The sequence below is a fragment of the Nicotiana tabacum genome, chromosome 19 (assembly GCF_000715075.1).
Source record: "Nicotiana tabacum cultivar K326 chromosome 19, ASM71507v2, whole genome shotgun sequence".
NCBI lineage: Eukaryota > Viridiplantae > Streptophyta > Magnoliopsida > Solanales > Solanaceae > Nicotiana > Nicotiana tabacum.
Genome location: NC_134098.1, coordinates 140,485,347 through 140,508,593, shown reverse-complemented (window position 1 = coordinate 140,508,593; position 23,247 = coordinate 140,485,347). Strand labels below are relative to the sequence as shown.

Sequence of the window (23,247 nt, the reverse complement as noted above, 5' to 3'; positions counted from 1 at the left end):
GCTGAGAGGAAGGAGTGCAATGTATAGCCAAATATGTTGAGCGATTTTCAATTTGTTGGTCTTGTGTATTATGTGTGTCTTTCTTCAACAGCTGCTGCACATATATATAGCAGCCAGTGTTGAAGAAGACCAATCGTCCACCCTCCATGGTGGAGCAAGCATTAGCTTGTTTGTGGAGCAAGCACATTCATGGTGGGAAGAACATTAGGCGGCTGCCAAATGGTCAATACACGGATTGGAAAATATCCGTTACAAATGCGGATAATCTTACGTTAATATTTACTATTAACAAATAAATTTGGTCCAAAAAATTAATCAATCGATCATTTGACCAAATTCGAAGCCGAAGCCGAAGCCGAAGCCGAGCCGAGCGAGCGACGACGACGACGGCGCGAGGCTTGCTTTCTTCTTAACTCTTTAAGAGCTACAAGAAGAGCAATTACATATATACCCACCAAAAATCTTTTCCTCTTCCAATATGGGACAATGTCTCATTGTCAAGAGACATTGCTTTAATGCTTTAATGCTTTAATGCTTTATCCTTGGTACTGAACATTGTCTCATCACGAGAACGGACTAAAATTTTATTTGACAATGTTGAACCGTCATTAATGACTTTGTTTGATCTCCTTGAACTTAGATCTTGGGATCTCCAGTCTTCTAGATAGAGTTACCGCCACAATGACTTGTTCTCGGCCATAGCCCCATTTCCCTTGATGATTTCTCAACTACCTCTCTAGTTAGGCCTTTTGTAAGTGGATCCGACACATTATCACTTGACTTTACATAGTCAATCGTGATAATTCCTCTAGAGAGTAATTGCCTAACGGTTTTATGTTTTCGTCGTATATGACGAGATTTACCGTTATACATAACGCTCCCAGCCCTTCCAATGTATAGCCAAATCTGTTGAGCGATTTTCAGTTGGTCAATACACGGATTGAAAAATATCCGTTACAAATGCGGATAATTTTACGTTAATATTTACTATTAACAAATAAATTTGGTCCAAAAAATTAATCAATCGATCATTTGACCAAATCCAAATCCAAAGCCGAAGCCGAAGCCGAAGCCGAGCGAGCGACGACGACGCGAGGCTTGCTTTCTTCTTAACTCTTTAAGAGCTACAAGAAGAGCAATTATATATATACCCACCAAAAAATCTTTTCCTCTTCCAATATGGGACAATGCCTCATTGTCAAGAGGGGAAAACTTAAAATTTTACTCAAAATTTCATTTTCCTTCCATTTCCCATTCACCCTCATTTTAAGACTATTTCATCTTAAAACAAAAACCTCAACAGTACATACTTGACTTTCTATTTTCAGAATATTAATCTAATTAACAACCCGATTTACGGATTAAACATACAGTAAATTGAGTTCGATCTATTTCAAACGATATTACAAAATAGGATGGGAAGTAGTGGCGTTCTTTATTCTGTGTGCTAAAGGGTGTCAATTAATGTTCGTTGAAGTGTAGATGTTGTAAAATATTCATTATAACTTTTTAAAACATGATGCTCTAATTATGCCATATGCAAATAAGGGGAATCTTGTGTTACAATTGAAGCAGTAGTAAAGTGGATTAATTATTCAAGAAACAGAGTTGATTTACTCATTAATTTCTTGCCCTTTTGATTTCTGCTACTCTATTAACTAGGCATGTCTTTTAAGAAATTATAGAAAGTGCAGGTAGTTAATATTAAAGGTAATATTGAAAGAGAATACTTCCTTTTGTTTAAAAAAGATTCACATTATTTCTTTATTAGTCCATTTCAAAAGATTGATACCTTTCAATATTTTCGTAGTAAGAAGCATTTATAGTAATACAAGTGATATGCAGGTTTCAAACCACAAGTTATAGCCACACAAATGCGATGACTTATTTAAGATCACATATCTCAAAAATATTTTATTCTTTATTAAAGTTTGTGTCAAGTACTAAGACAATCTTTTTTAAACGGAGGTAATAACTTTTGATTTGATATACTAAATAAGTCAAAGGAAAGAGGACCAATGAAAGGTAACAGAGGGAATATCAGAAAACACCAACAGTAAGTTTTGTCTAATCCTTTTTGCAACTGATTAATTAAAAAGAGATCTATAGATTTTGATTAAATAAAATAAAGTTTAATATTTAGAATAAATCTATTCGTTAAATATTCTGTCTTCTCAAAGAGAAAGAGAAAAAACAATCACAAGGAAAAAGTCACTGCACGGTAGCACAGTTATCGTCTCAGGCGTCCTCCAAATTAAAATTTGAACTAGTCCGATTAATGCCAAGTCCGTGAGGCAGCAACGAACATTCAGCTTTTCCTGTGATTACTACAACTGCTTTTGATGGCCATATCCTATAATCTAGGCAACTTATCCCTATAAGTTCTCACTTGGATTTCTTAATACCTCGATACTCTACTTCTCATAATCTATATCAACAGACCTTTAACATTGTAAAATCATAAGTAACACATTAACCTTCATAATATTCTCTACTCAGGCTCTGCATTTTTTCAACCATGGCAAAACAACCTACTAGAGTTCTTGTCACTGGAGCCGCCGGTACGTTTTTTTTACGCCATGATTATATACCATTAGTTCTCATTTTGGTATTTGTATCAGGTTCTTTTCTTGACAAGGATGAGTTACTATTCTATTTCATAGCTTGTGGATTTTGTCTTTGTCATTTGTTTGCCTTGTCTTCAAACTTCTTCTTTTTTTTTTTTTTTGTGAAAATTCCTTTTTTTCCCTTTAAATCACATGGGGTTCTATGTTACAGTTCTAATTAATTCCGATTATCGTGTGAACTTTTGAGAATTTTCTCTCTGTCTATTTACTTCTTAAAATGGAATATTTGGGATCGATGGAAAAGCCTCTTGTTTTGTTGGGTTGTGCGTTTTTGTCATGGAAGATTGTTAGACACATATGGAGCTTCTTGAATATAGAAAAGGATCCCATTACAGTACTTGTTACTGGTGCTGCAGGCATGTTAATTAATTTATTTTCATTCTATCGCTTGCCGCATCTATTTTCTGTAATGTGAACATTTACTTTGTTATCTTGATGTTTAAGTTTTTCTTCCTTTTACCCTGGTAAGCTTCTGAATGTTTTGATCAAGGTCCCCTGTGATACAACTCATATATAGAAGTCAGGAAAATATAAACTATGTTGGTAATCACACAGTATTTGACAAGAACATGACTATAAGATAGTATGACTGTGTTAAAACTCAGATGAGTAGATTAAAATTCATCAGCGTTCAGGTGCTATCAATTTAGATTCACTACAAGAAGGAGTTGGATTGAAAATAATCTGGATTTCCTTAGATCTTAAAACTAAATTATCAAGCTAGTCATCAGTCAAACTGTGATCACGAAAAATGTAACATGCTATAAGAAATTCTAAAAGTGGATTTTGTTGATTAGTTAACAAGGATTTAGTGAATTAGCACAGTCGTGTCCGCTATATGAATTCTCACTGCTCATGTCGCTCCACTTAAGTCCATCACATTCCAGAATGGTGCCAAGACATTCCGATTAAAAAAATTATAGGCCCTTTAATTTGTCCTTTAGTACTCGGAGTTATGGCATAAGATGAATACTGTATGATGATGCTTCCTGTTGGTTTGAACTTGTTGTAACAGGTCAAATTGGATATGCTCTTGTTCCGATGATTGCTCGAGGAGCCATGTTAGGCCCTGATCAACCTGTTATCATACACATGCTTGATATTGAACCTGCTGCTGAGGCCTTGAAAGGAGTGAAAATGGAATTGATTGATGCAGCTTTGCCTCTTCTCAAAGGTAAGAAACTCCTTAATTTCACTAAATTTTACCAAACAGTACAAATGAGCGGAAGGTCAAACAGTAGAAGAGAAAAGCATTCAGACAGCTATTTTCCTTTATTGAATGTTATTGTTCTATAGGTGTTGTTGCTACAACAGATGTTGTTGAAGCTTGTAAAGATGTCAATGTTGCTGTTATGGTTGGTGGATTTCCAAGAAAGGAAGGGATGGAAAGAAAGGATGTGATGTCCAAAAATGTTTCGATTTATAAGGCACAGGCCTCTGCCTTAGAACAGCATGCTGCCCCTGATTGCAAGGTAAAAAATATATTTGTAATCTGTGAAGACAACATGAGCTCAAAGGTTTTTTATTTTCTTCGATTGACTTAGTTCATCTTTGAAAATTGACATGTTTATCGTGGTCTGCAATTGTTGCAGGTTTTGGTTGTTGCGAATCCAGCTAACACAAATGCGCTTATACTGAAAGAGTTTGCCCCTTCCTTTCCGGAGAAAAACATCACTTGCCTAACAAGGCTTGATCACAACAGAGCTTTAGGTCAGGTTTCAGAGAGGCTAAATGTTCATGTTGGAGATGTAAAGAATGTCACAATATGGGGAAATCACTCTTCAACTCAGTATCCAGATGTGAATCATGCAACAGTAAAAACCACTAGTGGTGAAAAGTCTGTCAGAGAACTTGTGGCTAATGATCAATGGTAAATTGCTCTATTCAATTATTAAGTCTTATTTTCATATCTTAACAACTTTAGGCAGACATGCTCTCCATAACTTTATACCTCAAATACAAGAAAGTATATAATCAAAATAAGAAGATCAAATCAGTAATAAATAAACTTTCCTGAAAATGTTAGGTTGAACACAGAGTTTATCACCACAGTGCAGCAGCGAGGAGCGGCCATCATAAAAGCTCGAAAGCTATCAAGTGCATTATCTGCTGCTAGCTCAGCTTGTGATCATATACGTAATTGGGTTCTGGGCACTCCAAAGGTTCAGTATCCCATTTATCGTTCTGTATAGTTATAACACTTACATGTATAGAATGCATATGTCACGTCGGTCATCTGACTAAATTTTTCTTACATTTTTTGTGTAGGGAACATGGGTTTCAATGGGGGTCTACTCTGATGGATCTTATGGCATCCCACCTGGCTTAATTTACTCTTTCCCAGTTACTTGTGAGAAAGGAGAATGGTCAATTGTGCAAGGTTAGTTTGTGGTGTCATTTTAGTACTCGCTCAAGAGGCAAGAAAAGCTAGGTGATTTCATCCTATTTGTCTAAGACTTAGTGGAGAGAGTTATCCAGCGCTAGTCAAGCTCGCGCAAGATGGCCCATACACCGCCATTATTTTAAAAATAATTTAGTACTCAGGCTAGTGAACATCTTTTGTTTGAGCTTGTCTAAAGACTTTCTGTGTTCTATGATGCAGGTCTGAAGATAGATGAGTTTTCAAGAGCCAAGATGGACGCAACCGCGAAGGAATTGATCGAGGAAAAGTCCTTGGCGTATTCATGCCTCAACTAATGGTGTGATTTTGCGCGCTCAGGAAAAATAAACATGGGAAGATGAAGTGCAATAAATGGAATATTCAGTTTATTACTACTTGGAGTATATGTTGAATCATCTTTCTACTTAAAAAAAAAAATGCTTCCTTGTCTCTTACTTGTAACAAACCACGTACTCTCTTAGTCTTTTATATTTTCCAATGCTCAACTTGAAAAGTTGAATACTAATCTGCTCACTTCTAGGTTTCGTCCTGTTTTGGTGTCCCTTGAAAATCTGGATTCGCAACTGTGTGAATGATATGTTGTCATAAAAATTAAATTAATTTTTTTCACAGAAGCCCCATACAGCCAGCTATATAAGCGTGATTATTGTCCTGTAACATACACAAGGCTAGAGAGTAGAGATGGATATGCGCTTTCAGTAAGCAGCCGTGTGCAAATGTTTGCTAAATTTGAGGGTTTTTTCCTATAAGATTTATTTATTGCAACTAAAAGTAAGACTTGAATCAGCTACCCCACACTTCAGCGAGTTTCTTTGTCCAACAGTGTTATAGAGAATTCATCTAAAGCTAGTCTTACGAAAAATTTCAAAAAGCGAAAAAGAACTTTTTCTTTTCCTTATAGTTTGTTACCAATTGTTTCATAATATATTATATAGTGGATATAATATTTGAATAAATTGCGACCAGCTGAACTATAAGGCAACTAAAGCAATGGCCCAATCTTTTTTGGGGTCCCATTTTTTCTAAAGACGTATGTACATATATTGTTGAAACGAAATTTTTGGAAGAAAATAACTTTTTACCTTTTATGTGGAGATCGTTGCATTAATTGGAGAATGAAATAAATCTTTAGGTAATTTTATTTTACTTTCGGTGCCTAATTTCTTGCCTCAATTATATCCTAACTAGCATGAGCCCACATGACTATTCCTATATTTATCTTTTTCATTCTCTATTCTCTCTTTCACTTATTCTTACTCTCTTCTTATTAATTATTCCTGTATTCCATTCCAGAAAACTTATTGTTGTGTGCTCACAAAAGATCAAAGTTTGCTTTTGGTGTTTCTTCAAAATTTCAAGCATTGCAACAAGACAAAAGCAATCGTTATTTTGAAGCAGGGAACGACTATTTCGATATCGTTATATCAACCTATCAAATTCTTGAGCCATGTTTTATTTTTCTAACTTTATATTATATTTTTTCATTGAAAATTTGTCATTATTGATATTCTTACCTCCTAATTATATATTCTTGTTTTAGTTATTATTAGATTTTATTCAATTTAAATATGTCAACTAGAAAATATGAATCTGGTTATGCAAAAAGAGAAAATGTAAGAACAAATCGATTAATGATAATAATTAAAACAAATCGATTATAAGATAATAATTAATGATTTTATATCTAAAAAGCTAGAAAAGTAGAGTTTAAATAAAAATATATATGATAATCTTTTTTTTTAAAAAAATAAATAATTTAGGTCTTCTCTGTGAAGTTTGGCTTTAAGCCTCCAATCTTGTTGAGCCGGCCCGATAGATTGTATTTAATATTATGGTTTAATAATATTACTATATAATAACTGATAAAGTTACTAACTAGTATTATATTTGACTTATCAATAATTACCAATTTTTTTGTCATAATTTATCACAAATTATGCCTTGTAAATATATTAAGCTATTAAATTGATAAAATAGGTAGTCCTCTTATTAATTTTAGGAAAACTGTATATATATATTGGCCTAAGCCACGCTGGCTGCACTAATTCGCCGTCTTCAAACTTGGTTCAAACTGAAGGCCGTCCCCCAGCTTCTTCCTCCAGAATCTCATAATTGTTCAACTCCTCTTCCAGTTTTCTTTGTCCCTTCAAGTCTTCTCTTTTCCTACTCAATTTATGTGCTTGGTTGTATAGTTATAAGGTGAGTTTTGCTTTCTTATTTTTCTGATTTTCGGAATCGCTGCTAGGTAGAAAATGTTTAAATTGGATAAATTTTGGTTCACTATTTTCTGTGTTTGTCCGCAAAAAATTGCGACTGATTGTGGACTCTGGAAAACGGGGCACGCGTGCAAAGGGGTAGGTTCTTTACCAAGATATTTCTGTTCTTTATTATGTTTACAAAGTAGGTTCTTTACCAAGGTTTGTCTGTTCTTTCTTTAGTTTAAAGAGATGGCCATAAGGTGTCTGCTCATTTGCCTGAATGAGTTATTCCACTATGTGCTTGTTCCTATACTGTGATGCTGAATCTATATGACTGAAAGCTGCTCATTTACACTACTAAATAAGGAATAATGGTGAAGTTTGACTACAAATTGAAATCATTGGTTGTGAAAGGCATTAGCTTTAGTCGAACTGGGCAAAATTATGCAATGACAAAATTGATTGCTGCCATCTTCCATGGAGTTAGATGATGTTAAAAAAAAGTTGGGGCAGATTGGTTGAGTTAAATGTTAGTGGTGAATTTTCCATATTGTTGTTCTAAAAATGAAAGTTTTGGTGCATATTCAAGTCACAACACAAGGAGGAGTCATAACGTTAAAGTAATGATTCAAATCATCACCAGAGTATAGAATTAAAAATCTGTGATTGTACCTTGTAATTAAACTTTTTTCATATGTCATATTTTCATTTTGGCGAACTTATACATTTTGGTTATGATTAGTATTGACACAGGTGATTATGTGAGTGGGCTTTTTGAATAAGATGTTTCACTATTAAATATAGCAGCTTCTGTATGGAAATTTCAGGCCAATAAACCACAAGCTCAAAAACAATCCCTGATTACTTGATTCCAAGCTGCTTTTACTTCTGCAATTTGTGCTTGCAATTGCTCCTTTGGATCTTTGTTTTGTATTCAAACCAAGTTCTCTATCTGTGACTTGAATTTGAATCCATGTTGTTGCAAGACACATAAACAGAGAAAATCCGGCAAACCCTCGTTTTTTCTAAAAAAAAGAAAAAGTTTCCCCAAAAGATGAAAGAGAAAAACAAAAAAAGACAAGAGACCTCATTCTTTAAGAATTGATTTCCTTTGTCGCAAGTAAATATTGTTTAGTGAAATATATTTCGCCAATGAATATAGAGTAAAAATATAGGTTGCTACAAATAATAGCTCCCAACCGCAGCCGGATTTAGTAGAAACCCTGATTCCAAAATCGCTGCTTCTCAGGGTGATACTCACACCGGAATTCCTTACTGGCAAAACCCAACTTGAACTCCGCAAAGCAGCCGGCGAGCTCAAAGTTTCTCCTTCGTCCCTCGGCACTCTGTAAGCTGTAAAGCTCTCCCCTCACCTCTTTCTAATGACATATAGATTCTGATTATTAAAGCATCTTAATACTTCATGATTTCCTCTCTTTTTTTATGCAAGTTCGTTAGGAGTACTATTTTTTGTTGTTGTTGTTGTTATTGTTGATGAGTATCACAAATTATGACTTATTTATTTGTGTATCTGCATAACTGTATCAAACGAATGCGGAAGTGTGTCTGATTGTATTAGAGAATATAATTGGTGGAGATTAAACTTCTATTTCTAATTCCTTCCCCTTACACTCTGACATTACTTCCAAAGTTATTTTGCCAGAGTTGTTTTGTGCATAGAAACTTGATGAATTAGTTTGTGGAAAGTCGAGGACACTCATAACTGTTATTGCTATTTCAGAGATCAATGGACGACTCAATGAAACAATTGCAAGAAAAGCTTATTGAGGTTGAAATAGAAGCTGAAAAACTTTTATTAGCTCGGCAACAGGTACTTGAAATGCCCTCTAGGTTGAAGCAAAATAGTTTCTGATCAAATGTATAAACAAACTATGTGTAATGTGATGCAGTTAATTGAAAATGATAGAGTGAGGAATGGGAACAGGGAAGCATTAACTGCACTAAGGAGGAGGGCCAAGACGACAAAAACTAGCGTTCCTACACCGTTTGAGTCTCTTATGAGGGATGTTGAATCAAGACCACTAGTGAAAGAGGTTTGTCCAACCTGTGGTAATCATGATTCAAAGGAGAAGACTTGGGTCATGTTCCCGGGAGCTGATGTATTTGCCAATATCCCTTTTCATGCTGCTCATACCATTTTGGAGAAAGGTTTCTTTCTTACCACATTTATGTTGTGAATATTTATTAGAAAGTATGCACTTGTTACTTACACCTTCTATATAGACTTTATGCGAGTATAATTCCTCCGCTTTATCTGAGCGAATGAGTTATACATGAATGCACGAGGAAGAAGCTTCTATATATGAAAACATGTGCTGTTTCAGGAGCTGCATTTTCAGAGCCAAAGCTTTACCAGTCACCAGTGAAGAGGAGCAATATATTAAAATTAAATTGCTTGAAAGCCGATAGAAATTATTATTATTATTATTATTATATAGAGGTTATTTAAGATGTAGACAAATTTCTTGAGAGTTGAGACTTTTTTCCTCTCATGAATTGGGTTGCAAGTGAGGTTGCTCTGGTTACATGATCAACTTCTAACCAAGAGGGTGGAAGTTTGAACCAAGAGTGAGCATTCCTCTGATCCATTTTATAAATGACACACTATTTGGAGAGCCAACTAATTTTTCCATTAAGATTTTCTTGAATACGTTCTTAAATATGCTAGGTTTAATTGTGCTAAGGCTGCTTTCATTGTTAATAATATACATGTTATCTTGTTCATAAAAAGAAAGGCTACATTACTTCTTGCTAGTTTCTAATATACAATAATTAGACTTGTTTGACCTTTGTAATCCAAATTGTGTCATTCTTTTTGCATGGAGGGATCGCTTATTGCGACAGTGTTAGGATCGGGAACCCGGGTAGTGCGGAATTTAGCCAAACAACGGTATAATGACAATAACAAAGACAATGGAAGTTGATAACAACGGCAATTAAAGAAGATAAAGAAGACACCAATTTAACGTGGTTCGGTCAGTGTGACCTACGTCCACAAGCGGAGAGGAGCAATTTCACTATAGCAATAAGAGTACAAAAGAGAGTACAAAATTAGAGTAAACACTCTAATTAATCTCAAATACCCTAAGAGAATAACCTCACAAGATCACTCCAAAGAAAGGGTTCACACAAGTGCTTCCCAACACTAACTCTCATACAAAATACTCTTAATAAAGGAAGAAAGAAAGAAACAAGAAATGAAGACTCAAGTCTTGTTGGTGTGTTTACAAATAAGTAGAGAGTCCTCATTATATAGGAAGAGAAGAAAGAAATGCTTGGCAAACAATTGGCCACATCCTCTCAAAATACAAGGCCTTAAATAAAAGGCTCCAAATGTGCCAACAAGGCTCACAAATAAAAAGCCTAAAAATAAGGCCACCTTTTACAAATCTCCACCTTGGCCTAATTTTAGCTGATATAGTAAATTTGCTTCACCTTCTCCGCAAAAGCCCCAATGGGCATATGTTAAAATTTAATGCCATCAAAATCAGACAAGTTGTCTGATACCGAAACTGCAGTAGGGCTTATAACAGTGGAGCCCAATAAAGTATACAACGAACCAGATCTGTGTGCTTTCATGATCACAAGAGCATCTTGAAAAACTTTTAAAACTCCACCTTCACTAGTGAATTTGCACCCAAGGGATTCTAAAGTGCCCAAAGATATGAGATTTTTCTTCAACTCAGGAACATATCTAACATCGGTGAGAGTTCTCACCACATCATCGTGCATTCTGAACCGAATTGTACCTTTGCCAATAACGTTACAAGTAACATTGTTACCCAGTTGGACAACTCCACCTGCAACTGAATCATATGTAGAAAACAAGTCCCTGCTAGGACACATATGATATGAACAACCGGAATCTAAAATCCACTCATTGTCTAATCTGAAACTAGTTTCAGTTGCTAAAAATATAGTTCCCTCAATCTCATCATTTGCTACACTAGCTTCGGCGGTGTCAGCATTTTTGTGCTCATTTTTTCTTTCTTTATGCTTTTCTTTATTTTTTAATTTATAGCATTCAGAGATATTGTGACCTTTCTTATGACAATAGCGACACTGTAAATTATTATATCTGGATATGGAGTCGAATTTGCCCCTAACAAACAAGCAAACTTCCGCTTGAGTTCCACTAGCTTTCCCAGTAATATCACTATCTATCTGTTCTTTTGATTTTAAGATAGATTTAATATCCTTATAAGAGATATTATCCTTTGCATAAAGCATAGTATCTCTTATATGCTTAAAAGATGGGGGTAGAGAACAAAGCAGTAACACGGCTTGATCCTCATCTTTAATTTCAGCATCTATATTACTCAAATCCATAAGAATGGAATCAAAGGTGTCAAGATGAGAGAGAATAGAGGTACCTTCACCCATACGAATTGTATAAAGCTTCTGCTTCAGGTAAAGTCTATTTTCTACCGTCCTCTTCATATATAAGGTTTTCAATTTTTCCCACATGCCTTTAGCTGTGGTTTCTACAGAAACTTCACGTAAAACCTCATTTGAGAGATTTAAAATGATACCTGCTTTTGCCTTTTTGTCTATGATGACAAACCCCTCATCCGTCATTTTATCCGGCTTCTTCTCCTTTCCTTGCAACGCCAAGTCTAAGCCATCCTGAATTAGGATAGCTTCCATCTTTAATTGTCACATTCCGAAGTTTGCACTTCGGTCAAATTTCTCAACATAGGTCTTTGTTAGAGTCGTTTTGGCTATTGAAACTAACTCGGTTAGATCCGGCTCTGATACCAATTTGTTAGGATCGGGAACCCGGTTAGTGCGGAATTTAGCCAAACAACGGTATAATGACAATAACAAAGACAATGGAAGTTGATAACAACGGCAATTAAAGAAGATAAAAGAAGACACCAATTTAACGTGGTTCGGTCAGTGTGACCTACGTCCACAAGCGGAGAGGATCAATTTCACTATAGCAATAAGAGTACAAAAGAGAGTACAAAATTAGAGTAAACACTCTAATTAATCCCAAATACCCTAAGAGAATAACCTCACAAGATCACTCCAAAGAAAGGGTTCACACAAGTGCTTTCCAACACTAACTCTCATACAAAGCACTCTTAATAAAGGAAGAAAGAAAGAAACAGGAAATGAAGACTCAAGTCTTGTTGGTGTGTTTACAAATGAGTAGAGAGTCCTCATTATATAGGAAGAGAAGAAAGAAATACTTGGTAAACAATTGGCCACATCCTCCCAAAATACAAGGCCATTTATTTTGCCAACAAGGCCTTAAATAAAAGGCTCCAAATGTGCCAACAAGGCTCACAAATAAAAAGCCTAAAAATAAGGCCACCTTTTACAAATCTCCACCTTGGCCTAATTTTAGCTGATATAGTAAATTTGCTTCACCTTCTCCGCAAAAGCCCCAATGGGCATATGTTAAAATTTAATGCCATCAAAATCAGACAAGTTGTCTGATACCGAAACTGCAGTAGGGCTTATAACAGTGGAGCCCAATAAAGTATACAACGAACCAGATCTGTGTGCTTTCATGATCACAAGAGCATCTTGAAAAACTTTTAAAACTCCACCTTCACTAGTGAATTTGCACCCAAGGGATTCTAAAGTGCCCAAAGATATGAGATTTTTCTTCAACTCAGGAACATATCTAACATCGGTGAGAGTTCTCACCACATCATCGTGCATTCTGAACCGAATTGTACCTTTGCCAATAACGTTACAAGTAACATTGTTACCCAGTTGGACAACTCCACCTGCAACTGAATCATATGTAGAAAACAAGTCCCTGCTAGGACACATATGATATGAACAACCGGAATCTAAAATCCACTCATTGTCTAATCTGAAACTAGTTTCAGTTGCTAAAAATATAGTTCCCTCAATCTCATCATTTGCTACACTAGCTTCGGCGGTGTCAGCATTTTTGTGCTCATTTTTTCTTTCTTTATGCTTTTCTTTATTTTTTAATTTATAGCATTCAGAGATATTGTGACCTTTCTTATGACAATAGCGACACTGTAAATTATTATATCTGGATATGGAGTCGAATTTGCCCCTAACAAACAAGCAAACTTCCGCTTGAGTTCCACTAGCTTTCCCAGTAATATCACTATCTATCTGTTCTTTTGATTTTAAGATAGATTTAATATCCTTATAAGAGATATTATCCTTTGCATAAAGCATAGTATCTCTTATATGGTTAAAAGATGGGTTAGAGAACAAAGCAGTAACACGGCTTGATCCTCATCTTTGCATCTATATTACTCAAATCCATAAGAATGGAATCAAAGGTGTCAAGATGAGAGAGAATAGAGGTACCTTCACCCATACGAATTGTATAAAGCTTCTGCTTCAGGTAAAGTCTATTTTTCACCGTCCTCTTCATATATAAGGTTTTCAATTTTACCATATGCCTTTGGCTGTGGTTTCTATATAAACTTCACGTAAAAACCTCATTTGAGAGATTTAAAATGATACCTGCTTTTGCCTTTTTGTCTATGATGACAAACTCCTCATCCGTCATTTTATCCGGCTTTTTCTCCTTTCCTTGCAACGCCAAGTCTAAGCCATCCTGAATTAGGATAGCTTCCATCTTTAATTGTCACATTCCGAAGTTTGCACTTCGGTCAAATTTCTCAACATAGGTCTTTGTTAGAGTCGTTTTGGCTATTGAAACTAACCCGGTTAGATCCGGCTCTGATACTAATTTGTTAGGATCGGGAACCCGGGTAGTGCGGAATTTAGCCAAACAACGGTATAATGACAATAACAAAGACAATGGAAGTTGATAACAACGGCAATTAAAGAAGATAAAGAAGACACCAATTTAACGTGGTTCGGTCAGTGTGACCTACGTCCACAAGCGGAGAGGAACAATTTCACTATAGCAATAAAAGTACAAAAGAGAGTACAAAATTAGAGTAAACACTCTAATTAATCTCAAATATCCTAAGAGAATAACCTCACAAGATCACTCCAAAGAAAGGGTTCACACAAGTGCTTCCCAACACTAACTCTCATACAAAACACTCTTAATAAAGGAGGAAAGGAAGAAACAAGAAATGAAGACTCAAGTCTTGTTGGTGTGTTTACAAATGAGTAGAGAGTCCTCATTATATAGGAAGAGAAGAAAGAAATGCTTGGCAAACAATTGGCCACATCCTCTCAAAATACAAGGCCATTTATTTTGCCAACAAGGCCTTAAATAAAAGGCTCCAAATGTGCCAACAAGGCTTACAAATAAAAAGCCTAAAAATAAGGCCACCTTTTACAAATCTCCACCTTGGCCTAATTTTAGCTGATATAGTAAATTTGCTTCACCTTCTCCGCAAAAGCCCCAATGGGCATATGTTAAAATTTAATGCCATCAAAATCAGACAAGTTGTCTGATACCGAAACTGCAGCAGGGCCTATAACAGTGGAGCCCAATAAAGTATACAACGAACCAGATCTGTGTGCTTTCATGATCACAAGAGCATCTTGAAAAACTTTTAAAACTCCACCTTCACTAGTGAATTTGCACCCAAGGGATTCTAAAGTACCCAAAGATATGAGATTTTTCTTCAACTCAGGAACATATCTAACATCGGTGAGAGTTCTCACCACATCATCGTGCATTCTAAACCGAATTGTACCTTTGCTAATAACGTTACAAGTAACATTGTTACCCAGTTGGACAACTCCACCTGCAACTGAATCATATGTAGAAAATAAGTCCCTGCTAGGACACATATGATATGAACAACCGGAATTTAAAATCCACTCATTGTCTAATCTGAAACTAGTTTCAGTTGCTAAAAATATAGTTCCCTCAATCTCATCAGTTGTTACACTAGCTTGGGCGGTGTCAGCATTTTTGTGCTCATTTTTTCTTTCTTTATGCTTTTCTTTATTTTTCAATTTATAGCATTCAGAGATATTGTGACCTTTTTTATGACAATAACGACACTGTAAATTATTATATCTGGATATGGAGTCGGATTTGCCCCTAACAAACAAGAAAACTTCCGCTTGAGTTCCACTAGCTTCCCCAGTAATATCACTATCTATCTGTTCTTTTGATTTTAAGATAGATTTAATATCCTTATAAGAGATATTATCCTTTGCATAAAGCATAGTATCTCTTATATGCTTAAAAGATGGGGGTAGAGAACAAAGCAGTAACACGGCTTGATCCTCATCTTTAATTTCAGCATCTATATTACTCAAATCCATAAGAATGGAATCAAAGGTGTCAAGATGAGAGAGAATAGAGGTACCTTCACCCATACGAATTGTATAAAGCTTCTGCTTCAGGTAAAGTCTATTTTCCATCGCCCTCTTCATATATAAGGTTTTCAATTTTTCCCACATGCCTTTGGCTGTGGTTTCTACAGAAACTTCACGTAAAACCTCATTTGAGAGATTTAAAATGATACCTGCTTTTGTCTTTTTGTCTATGATGACAAACTCCTCATCCGTCATTTTATCCGGCTTTTTCTCCTTTCCTTGCAACGCCAAGTCTAAGCCATCCTGAATTAGGATAGCTTCCATCTTTAATTGGCACATTCCGAAGTTTGCACTTCGGTCAAATTTCTCAACATAGGTCTTTGTTAGAGTCGTTTTGGCTATTGAAACTAACCCGGTTAGATCCGGCTCTGATACTAATTTGTTAGGATCGGTAACCCGGTTTGTGCGGAATTTAGCCAAACAACGGTATAATGACAATAACAAAGACAATGGAAGTTGATAACAACGGCAATTAAAGAAGATAAAGAAGACACCAATTTAACGTGGTTCGGTCAGTGTGACCTACGTCCACAAGCGGAGAGGATCAATTTCACTATAGCAATAAGAGTACAAAAGAGAGTACAAAATTAGAGTAAACACTCTAATTAATCTCAAATACCCTAAGAGAATAACCTCACAAGATCACTACAAAGAAAAGGTTCACACAAGTGCTTCCCAACACTAACTCTCATACAAAACACTCTTAATAAAGGAGGAAAGGAAGAAACAAGAAATGAAGACTCAAGTCTTGTTGGTGTGTTTACAAATGGGTAGAGAGTCCTCATTATATAGGAAGAGAAGAAAGAAATGCTTGGTAAACAATTGGCCACATCCTCTCAAAATACAAGGCCTTAAATAAAAGGCTCCAAATGTGCCAACAAGGCTCACAAATAAAAAGCCTAAAAATAAGGCCACCTTTTACAAATCTCCACCTTGGCCTAATTTTAGCTGATATAGTAAATTTGCTTCACCTTCTCCGCAAAAGCCCCAATGGGCATATGTTAAAATTTAATGCCATCAAAATCAGACAAGTTGTCTGATACCGAAACTGCAGCAGGGCCTATAACAGTGGAGCCCAATAAAGTATACAACGAACCAGATCTGTGTGCTTTCATGATCACAAGAGCATCTTGAAAAACTTTTAAAACTCCACCTTCACTAGTGAATTTGCACCCAAGGGATTCTAAAGTACCCAAAGATATGAGATTTTTCTTCAACTCAGGAACATATCTAACATCGGTGAGAGTTCTCACCACATCATCGTGCATTCTAAACCGAATTGTACCTTTGCTAATAACGTTACAAGTAACATTGTTACCCAGTTGGACAACTCCACCTGCAACTGAATCATATGTAGAAAACAAGTCCCTGCTAGGACACATATGATATGAACAACCGGAATTTAAAATCCACTCATTGTCTAATCTGAAACTAGTTTCAGTTGCTAAAAATATAGTTCCCTCAATCTCATCAGTTGCTACACTAGCTTGGGCGGTGTCAGCATTTTTGTGCTCATTTTTTCTTTCTTTATGCTTTTCTTTATTTTTCAATTTATAGCATTCAGAGATATTGTGACCTTTTTTATGACAATAGCGACACTGTAAATTATTATATCTGGATATGGAGTCGGATTTGCCCCTAACAAACAAGAAAACTTCCGCTTGAGTTCCACTAGCTTCCCCAGTAATATCACTATCTATCTGTTCTTTTGATTTTAAGATAGATTTAATATCCTTATAAGAGATATTATCCTTTGCATAAAGCATAGTATCTCTTATATGCTTAAAAGATGGGGGTAGAGAACAAAGCAGTAACACGGCTTGATCCTCATCTTTAATTTCAGCATCTATATTACTCAAATCCATAAGAATGGAATCAAAGGTGTCAAGATGAGAGAGAATAGAGGTACCTTCACCCATACGAATTGTATAAAGCTTCTGCTTCAGGTAAAGTCTATTTTCCACCGCTCTCTTCATATATAAGGTTTTCAATTTTTCCCACATGCCTTTGGCTGTGGTTTCTACAGAAACTTCACGTAAAACCTCATTTGAGAGATTTAAAATGATACCTGCTTTTGTCTTTTTGTCTATGATGACAAACTCCTCATCCGTCATTTTATCCGGCTTTTTCTCCTTTCCTTGCAACGCCAAGTCTAAGCCATCCTGAATTAGGATAGCTTCCATCTTTAATTGTCACATTCCGAAGTTTGCACTTCGGTCAAATTTCTCAACATAGGTCTTTGTTAGAGTCGTTTTGGCTATTGAAACTAACCCGGTTAGATCCGGCTCTGATACTAATTTGTTAGGATCGGTAACCCGGTTAGTGCGGAATTTAGCCAAACAACGGTATAATGACAATAACAAAGACAATGGAAGTTGATAACAACGGCAATTAAAGAAGATAAAGAAGACACCAATTTAACGTGGTTAGGTAAGTGTGACCTACGTCCACAAGCGGAGAGGATCAATTTCACTATAGCAATAAGAGTACAAAAGAGAGTACAAAATTAGAGTAAACACTCTAATTAATCTCAAATACCCTAAGAGAATAACCTCACAAGATCACTCCAAAGAAAGGGTTCACACAAGTGCTTCCCAACACTAACTCTCATACAAAACACTCTTAATAAATGAGGAAAGGAAGAAACAAGAAATGAAGACTTGTTGGTGTGTTTACAAATGGGTAGAGAGTCCTCATTATATAGGAAGGGAAGAAAGAAATGCTTGGTAAACAATTGGCCACATCCTCTCAAAATACAAGGCCATTTTTTTGGCCAACAAGGCCTTAAATAAAAAGCTCCAAATGTGCCAACAAGACTCACAAATAAAAAGCCTAAAAATAAGGCCACCTTTTACACACAGCCTAAGCATAAAGGCCGTATACTTGCTATGACATGGATTTTATACTGTAGAGGATTTTATCTTGTTCCTTGGATTTATTTTTTTTTGTCTATCATTTTGTTTCATATTGCCTTAACACCCTCATTTCATATAAATTAATATTCTTAACTTGCGTCTACTTATTTGCCTAACTATGTTTTGTTCTCTTTTTTCATCTAGTAAGTAAATAATTTTTTAGACAAAGATATCCCAGGATGCAACCTGTATTACTACCAGTACACCTTACCCACTTTCTGACATCCCTCCGAGCCCCATATTTTTGTGCATTCATGCTCATGTGAAACTTAAAAAATTTAGTGTTGATTGTCAGCTGTTTAAATTTTTTTACCTTGCTCTTTCATATGAGTAAGTAGATTTCTAGTCCTTATCAAAGCCAACCCCATCATGACTTTACCACATTAGGGTGGTCTTATTGAGTGTAGGAAGGATTTTATGCAAGTTGAACCACTAGAATGACCATTAACTTTAACTTATGTCTCACTTTACTTTTCTCTCTTTCATAATTCATTTCCTTATTCTTGCTGAGAATTCTAGTGTTTACTTTGGTCTTCTACTCTGTTTCAATATTTGAAACATGAACCGGTCCAAATAGTTTGTTACTTGATGTAGATCAAACTCTGCTTGATTACGAAGCGAAGAAACTCCAGAGCTTTGTAAAGGAGAAGTCTTTATGGATATCGGATCAAGGAGTTCTTGCAGATAGTATTAATCCAGATGTCCTCAGATCTATGGTGACTTTAACTGACAAACCAAAGTAGGCTTTGGCGGTTGCATTGCCCTTTTAATCTGTCTTCCTTCATCCCATAATGTGGGCGAGAATGTTTATTTCAGATACCATGATTAAGCTTCCAAGGTACTGTTGAGTTTTGAATCAATATGTTTTTTCTGGAAACACAGTTTGGTCCTTTTGAGCTGTGTGGTTCATAATTCTTCCGGTGATTATCTAATGTCTAGTCTACCGAGCAATCACTGAGATGCTAAAGATTGTTTCTTCTTTCACCAGATTCTTCTTCCTCTTATAGGCTATAGCATTAGAGAAGGGGGAAAACTTAAGTTGCGGACTTGCTTCACACTTGGGTGAAAATATCAATGTCAATGTGCTCAAGGTTGGCAAGATAGTATGGTTCACTTCGGGAAAATGAGTTTTATTAGCGCCTCCTCTTTTTCCCTCTACAGCTCAAAATCATGTACAAGTTACCTGAAAGATACAAACTATATTATCTCAGTTTCGTTAAAAGATTGTACCTGAAATGATCAAAATGGTCCTTAATGTATAGGGGTTGGAATGTTTTGGTCCTTGATATATACCACTTAACAGGAATAGTCCTTAATGTATACAAAAGGTGATAACTTTGGTCCTCAACCCTAAAACTAACAGTAGAAAACAAAAAAATTCTGTTGAACTTAACCCCAATCCCTCAAAAGCAAAGTCTGGCAGACCCCTTTCCCCCTCCTCTTCTATCTTTTGCCGTGCCAAGCTCTCAATAAAAAGACCCAGTCCCAGCTCGCATCTCTTCTACCATTTTTGTTACTACCAAAGCATCTATTTCAAACAACCAAAGCTTTTGCACATGATTGATATGTTGAATGGAAGAAAATATCCAGAACAAGAGTGAACCCATATGATATATCCTTGTATTTAAAGATCAAAACTTGTTTTTGCTCAGCAGCTACGAAGCAACTTGGACAAGACGATTTTAACTGTCCCTGTTGGCCTTGTGGCGATTGCTCTTTCTATCAATCTTTGCCAATATGAAATCTTGTCAAGCAACATTACTGATTGCATATAACGAATTGGCCCATCACCTCTTCTTCGACTATATTACTAGTCCTATAATGGCTAGAATTTTCTGGTTCACCATTATTCTGCTTCTTTGAATCTTTCCCAGCAAGAAAACAATTCAAATTTCATCAAGATACAAATCAAAAGTTTAGAATTTTGTAGCACATAGAAAACTTTTCTCTTAAGATTTAATGAAATTAAATTGGTTTTCCAAACTTGGCATACTATAGAGAATATATTTCTCAATCCATCGCTCAAGCATTAGATTCAAGTCTATGTATCTCCGGTTGCAAAATTATAAATCAAACTAAAATTTTAACAAATGAAGTGATTAAAACAGATTCGCAAGTAAATTCAAACAAGAAAAAAAGGATTTCCATTTATAAAATCCATAAGATTAACAAGCAAAACAATTTAGCTTCCCAAGCAGATCCATTCTTGTTTGAGAGAGGGTTTGGATTTAGGATCGTTAATGGTGAATGAGAGAAGAGGAGGAGGGAGTCGGGAGAGATTGGGGTGAAGTTTAACAGAATTTTTTGTTTTTTACAGTTAGTTTTAAGGTTGAGGACCAAAGCTATCACCTTTTGTATACATTAAGGACTATTCCTATTTAGTGGTATATATCAAGGACCAAAATATTCCAATCCCTATACAATAAGGACCATTTTGATCATTTTCTCATACAAGACTGTAGGATGATAAATGGTACATAAATTATTTTGGAGTATGTGTGCATGTGACTTTACTGCTCTTCTCGACTAGTGCATGCTAAAATCAATTGGCAGAGAATGGGTATTAGACAGAAAAATAAGGTATCTAAAGTCCTCTTTTTCTAGATTATCTGCTTTTGGGTAGGTCTATATTTTGGAGAATTTGATATGATAGTGTTGTGCAGGAACAACTTCAATCTCTCTCTCTCTCTCTCTCAATATTCTGATCCCCTTTTGGAAAGGGGAGAATGATTTGGTACAAGAATTAATCTTCACATGTGAATGCCACGGTCGAGAGTGAAAATGGACAAATGTGTCCTCATATTTGAGGAGACCTCCTAAATTTTCTCTGTGGAAATAAACTATTCTCTGAACTGCTACAATAAAAAAGAGAGAATTATTTGGTAGTAATTGGTATTATAATCACATTTTCACATTAAGTCAATGTGCATGCTATAGTCGAGACTCGAGAGTGAAAATTGTCTATTGTGTCCTAACCGTGGAAAGGGACATCCTTTACTACGTCTGCGGAAATAAATTCAGGTATAAACTGCTCATATAAATGCACCACAATGAAGTTGTTTTAAAACAAATTCTTAATCTTTTACCTTGGACATATGATGTTCACGTTCGAACAAAAATAGTGGGACAAAGGAAGGTGCAATAATAATGACACCATTCTTGGTATGATACACATGGCACTACATGTTAGTGAGACTGACAAAATTAAAACATAGTTGTAGGACCACAACACCATAAAAGTGTGCACATTTTTCATCTTCCGAAAGTGAATGATTGGACCCTATTTTAGTTGTGTTTGTAATTTTCTTGGCAACTTCTCTTCCTCAATTTATTGTCTTCACTGATAAGTACTACCCTTTGTTCATGGGCCAGCACTGCAGGTAGCATCAACCTTTATCATTGTTCTTGTTAGACACTCCTATAATTGAATTCATCTGAAAATCTTGGACTGAATTAGGACGAGTTCTTGACTTCAATTTAACTCATTGCTTTCCGCTCTAATTATGTATACATACGCAAAAAGGTAAATATATACATATTACTCATTTGAACCCACTGACTGTAGATCTTGAATTCGCTGTTGCAAGTAGATATATAGGTATTGGAGAGGGGAGTGGGAGGAGTCGGAATGTCGGACACCTGCCTCTGCTTGTACTCCCAATTATTTGGAAATGCATTTATGATCATTTTTTAGCCATCATTAAGATCAGTTGTGAGATGGTGACAAGACTTAGAAACAAGACGTTCGTTTTGCTGTGATGATTATGGAAATCTTATTGAGCTTTGCCTCACAAGACTTCGATATTGCCAGGGCATTTGCATTAGTTGGTATGGCCTTGCTTTAAAATCTGATCATCCGACATGTTTTTCTATTTTATATTCAACATTCTCCCATAGATAATACACATGATGACAAGTGGATACCAAAGGTGCTTAAACATATCATGATAAGCAGCAACAACAACAACCCAGTATAATTCCACTAGTGGGGTCTGGGGAAGGTAGTTTGTACGCAAACCTTACCCTTATCCTACGACAGAGAGACTGTGTCGATAGATCCTCGGCTCCATCCCTCCAAGAACTCCCCACCTTGCTCTTGTGGTGACTTGAACTCACAACCTCTTGGTTGGAAGTGGAGGGTGCTCACTGCTAAAGCAACCCACTCTTGTCAAAGTTACAGCTAAAAATCATGATAAGCATAAGCATAAATGAAGTTACATGAAGTTACAGCTTTTTTTGCAAATTGCAATATACCCTTAAATACAAGTAAAAATAAATGGCAATTACTGAAAGGGATATCTTTAAGATTTTGAGAAAAGGCCACACCGAAAGCTATATCATGTCTTCACATACATTGTTATAACTAATCAAATCTCAGTTAATTGAGATATTTATATTTTTATCTGTTTGTTGTCACGTATATTTTAGTTCTCATTTTCTCTCAATTAAATAGTTTCTGGTGCGGGCTAAAAGTGATAATATCCCTTTTGCCTTCCATGTTATTTCTTTCACCAAAGTCTTGTATTCTTGAAGATAATGTTCAGTTCTCTTTAACTTTGAGATATGGTAATGTTTTAGTTACAGATATTGTTGCTTTACATCTATCTTCTTTTCTAGTTTTCCCTGCATTGAAGCAGGAAGTCACTTTAATGTTTCGTTAAATATGTTTTCCTTGTTGTCTTGTAAACATTAAATTGATTAGTAGCAGGGGGCAATTCATTACACAAGTCTCAGCTTATCAATGTCGTCTAACTAGATTCTGTCCAAAAAAAATGGGACAGTAGTTATATAATTTTCCATTTTCAGTTGCTTAATTCCGATAACTTTCT

At 35.7% G+C, this 23,247-nt stretch overlaps 2 protein-coding genes across 11 annotated transcripts; both read left to right on the top strand.

Annotated features, from left to right (window-relative positions):
- Positions 1–2,141: 2,141 nt before the first annotated feature.
- LOC107823900 (malate dehydrogenase, cytoplasmic) lies at positions 2,142–5,552 on the top strand. 2 transcript variants are annotated; one of them, XM_016650613.2, is made up of 7 exons: positions 2,142–2,561; positions 3,643–3,801; positions 3,924–4,099; positions 4,220–4,497; positions 4,654–4,789; positions 4,896–5,007; positions 5,230–5,552. In XM_016650613.2, the coding sequence occupies exons 1-7, from the start codon at positions 2,519–2,521 to the stop codon at positions 5,322–5,324; spliced, it is 999 nt and encodes a 332-aa protein (XP_016506099.1). In that variant the 5' UTR covers positions 2,142–2,518; the 3' UTR covers positions 5,325–5,552. The 2 variants fall into 2 exon arrangements, with proteins under 2 accessions (XP_016506099.1, XP_016506098.1); XM_016650612.2 differs by lacking the exon at positions 2,142–2,561 and adding an exon at positions 2,689–2,983.
- A 1,509-nt stretch (positions 5,553–7,061) lies between these two features.
- LOC107823899 (uncharacterized) lies at positions 7,062–19,706 on the top strand. Of its 9 annotated transcripts, none has more exons than XM_075238778.1 (5): positions 7,062–7,227; positions 8,476–8,574; positions 8,968–9,057; positions 9,137–9,395; positions 19,013–19,706. In XM_075238778.1, the coding sequence occupies exons 3-5, from the start codon at positions 8,974–8,976 to the stop codon at positions 19,159–19,161; spliced, it is 492 nt and encodes a 163-aa protein (XP_075094879.1). In that variant the 5' UTR covers positions 7,062–7,227; positions 8,476–8,574; positions 8,968–8,973; the 3' UTR covers positions 19,162–19,706. The 9 variants fall into 9 exon arrangements, 7 of the variants coding, with proteins under 7 accessions (XP_075094879.1, XP_075094877.1, XP_075094881.1 ...); XM_075238776.1 differs by having other exon boundaries at positions 8,476–8,581; XR_012703039.1 differs by lacking the exons at positions 7,062–7,227; positions 8,476–8,574 and adding an exon at positions 7,234–7,382 and having other exon boundaries at positions 19,013–19,256; positions 19,426–19,706.
- Positions 19,707–23,247: the final 3,541 nt, after the last annotated feature.

What these genes read in the sequence shown, in the direction of transcription:
- LOC107823899 (XM_075238774.1), top strand. Translation starts at nt 7,281, where the DNA reads ATGTTTAAATTGGATAAATTTTGGTTCACTATTTTCTGTGTTTGTCCG. An exon ending in CGGGGCACGCGTGCAAAGGG is followed by an intron (nt 7,383 to 8,967) that starts GTAGGTTCTTTA and finishes TTGCTATTTCAG; the next exon opens with AGATCAATGGACGACTCAAT. An exon ending in TCATACCATTTTGGAGAAAG is followed by an intron (nt 9,396 to 19,012) that starts GTTTCTTTCTTA and finishes TACTTGATGTAG; the next exon opens with ATCAAACTCTGCTTGATTAC.
- LOC107823900 (XM_016650612.2), top strand. Translation starts at nt 2,845, where the DNA reads ATGGAATATTTGGGATCGATGGAAAAGCCTCTTGTTTTGTTGGGTTGT. An exon ending in ATGCTGCCCCTGATTGCAAG is followed by an intron (nt 4,100 to 4,219) that starts GTAAAAAATATA and finishes CAATTGTTGCAG; the next exon opens with GTTTTGGTTGTTGCGAATCC. An exon ending in AGAATGGTCAATTGTGCAAG is followed by an intron (nt 5,008 to 5,229) that starts GTTAGTTTGTGG and finishes TCTATGATGCAG; the next exon opens with GTCTGAAGATAGATGAGTTT.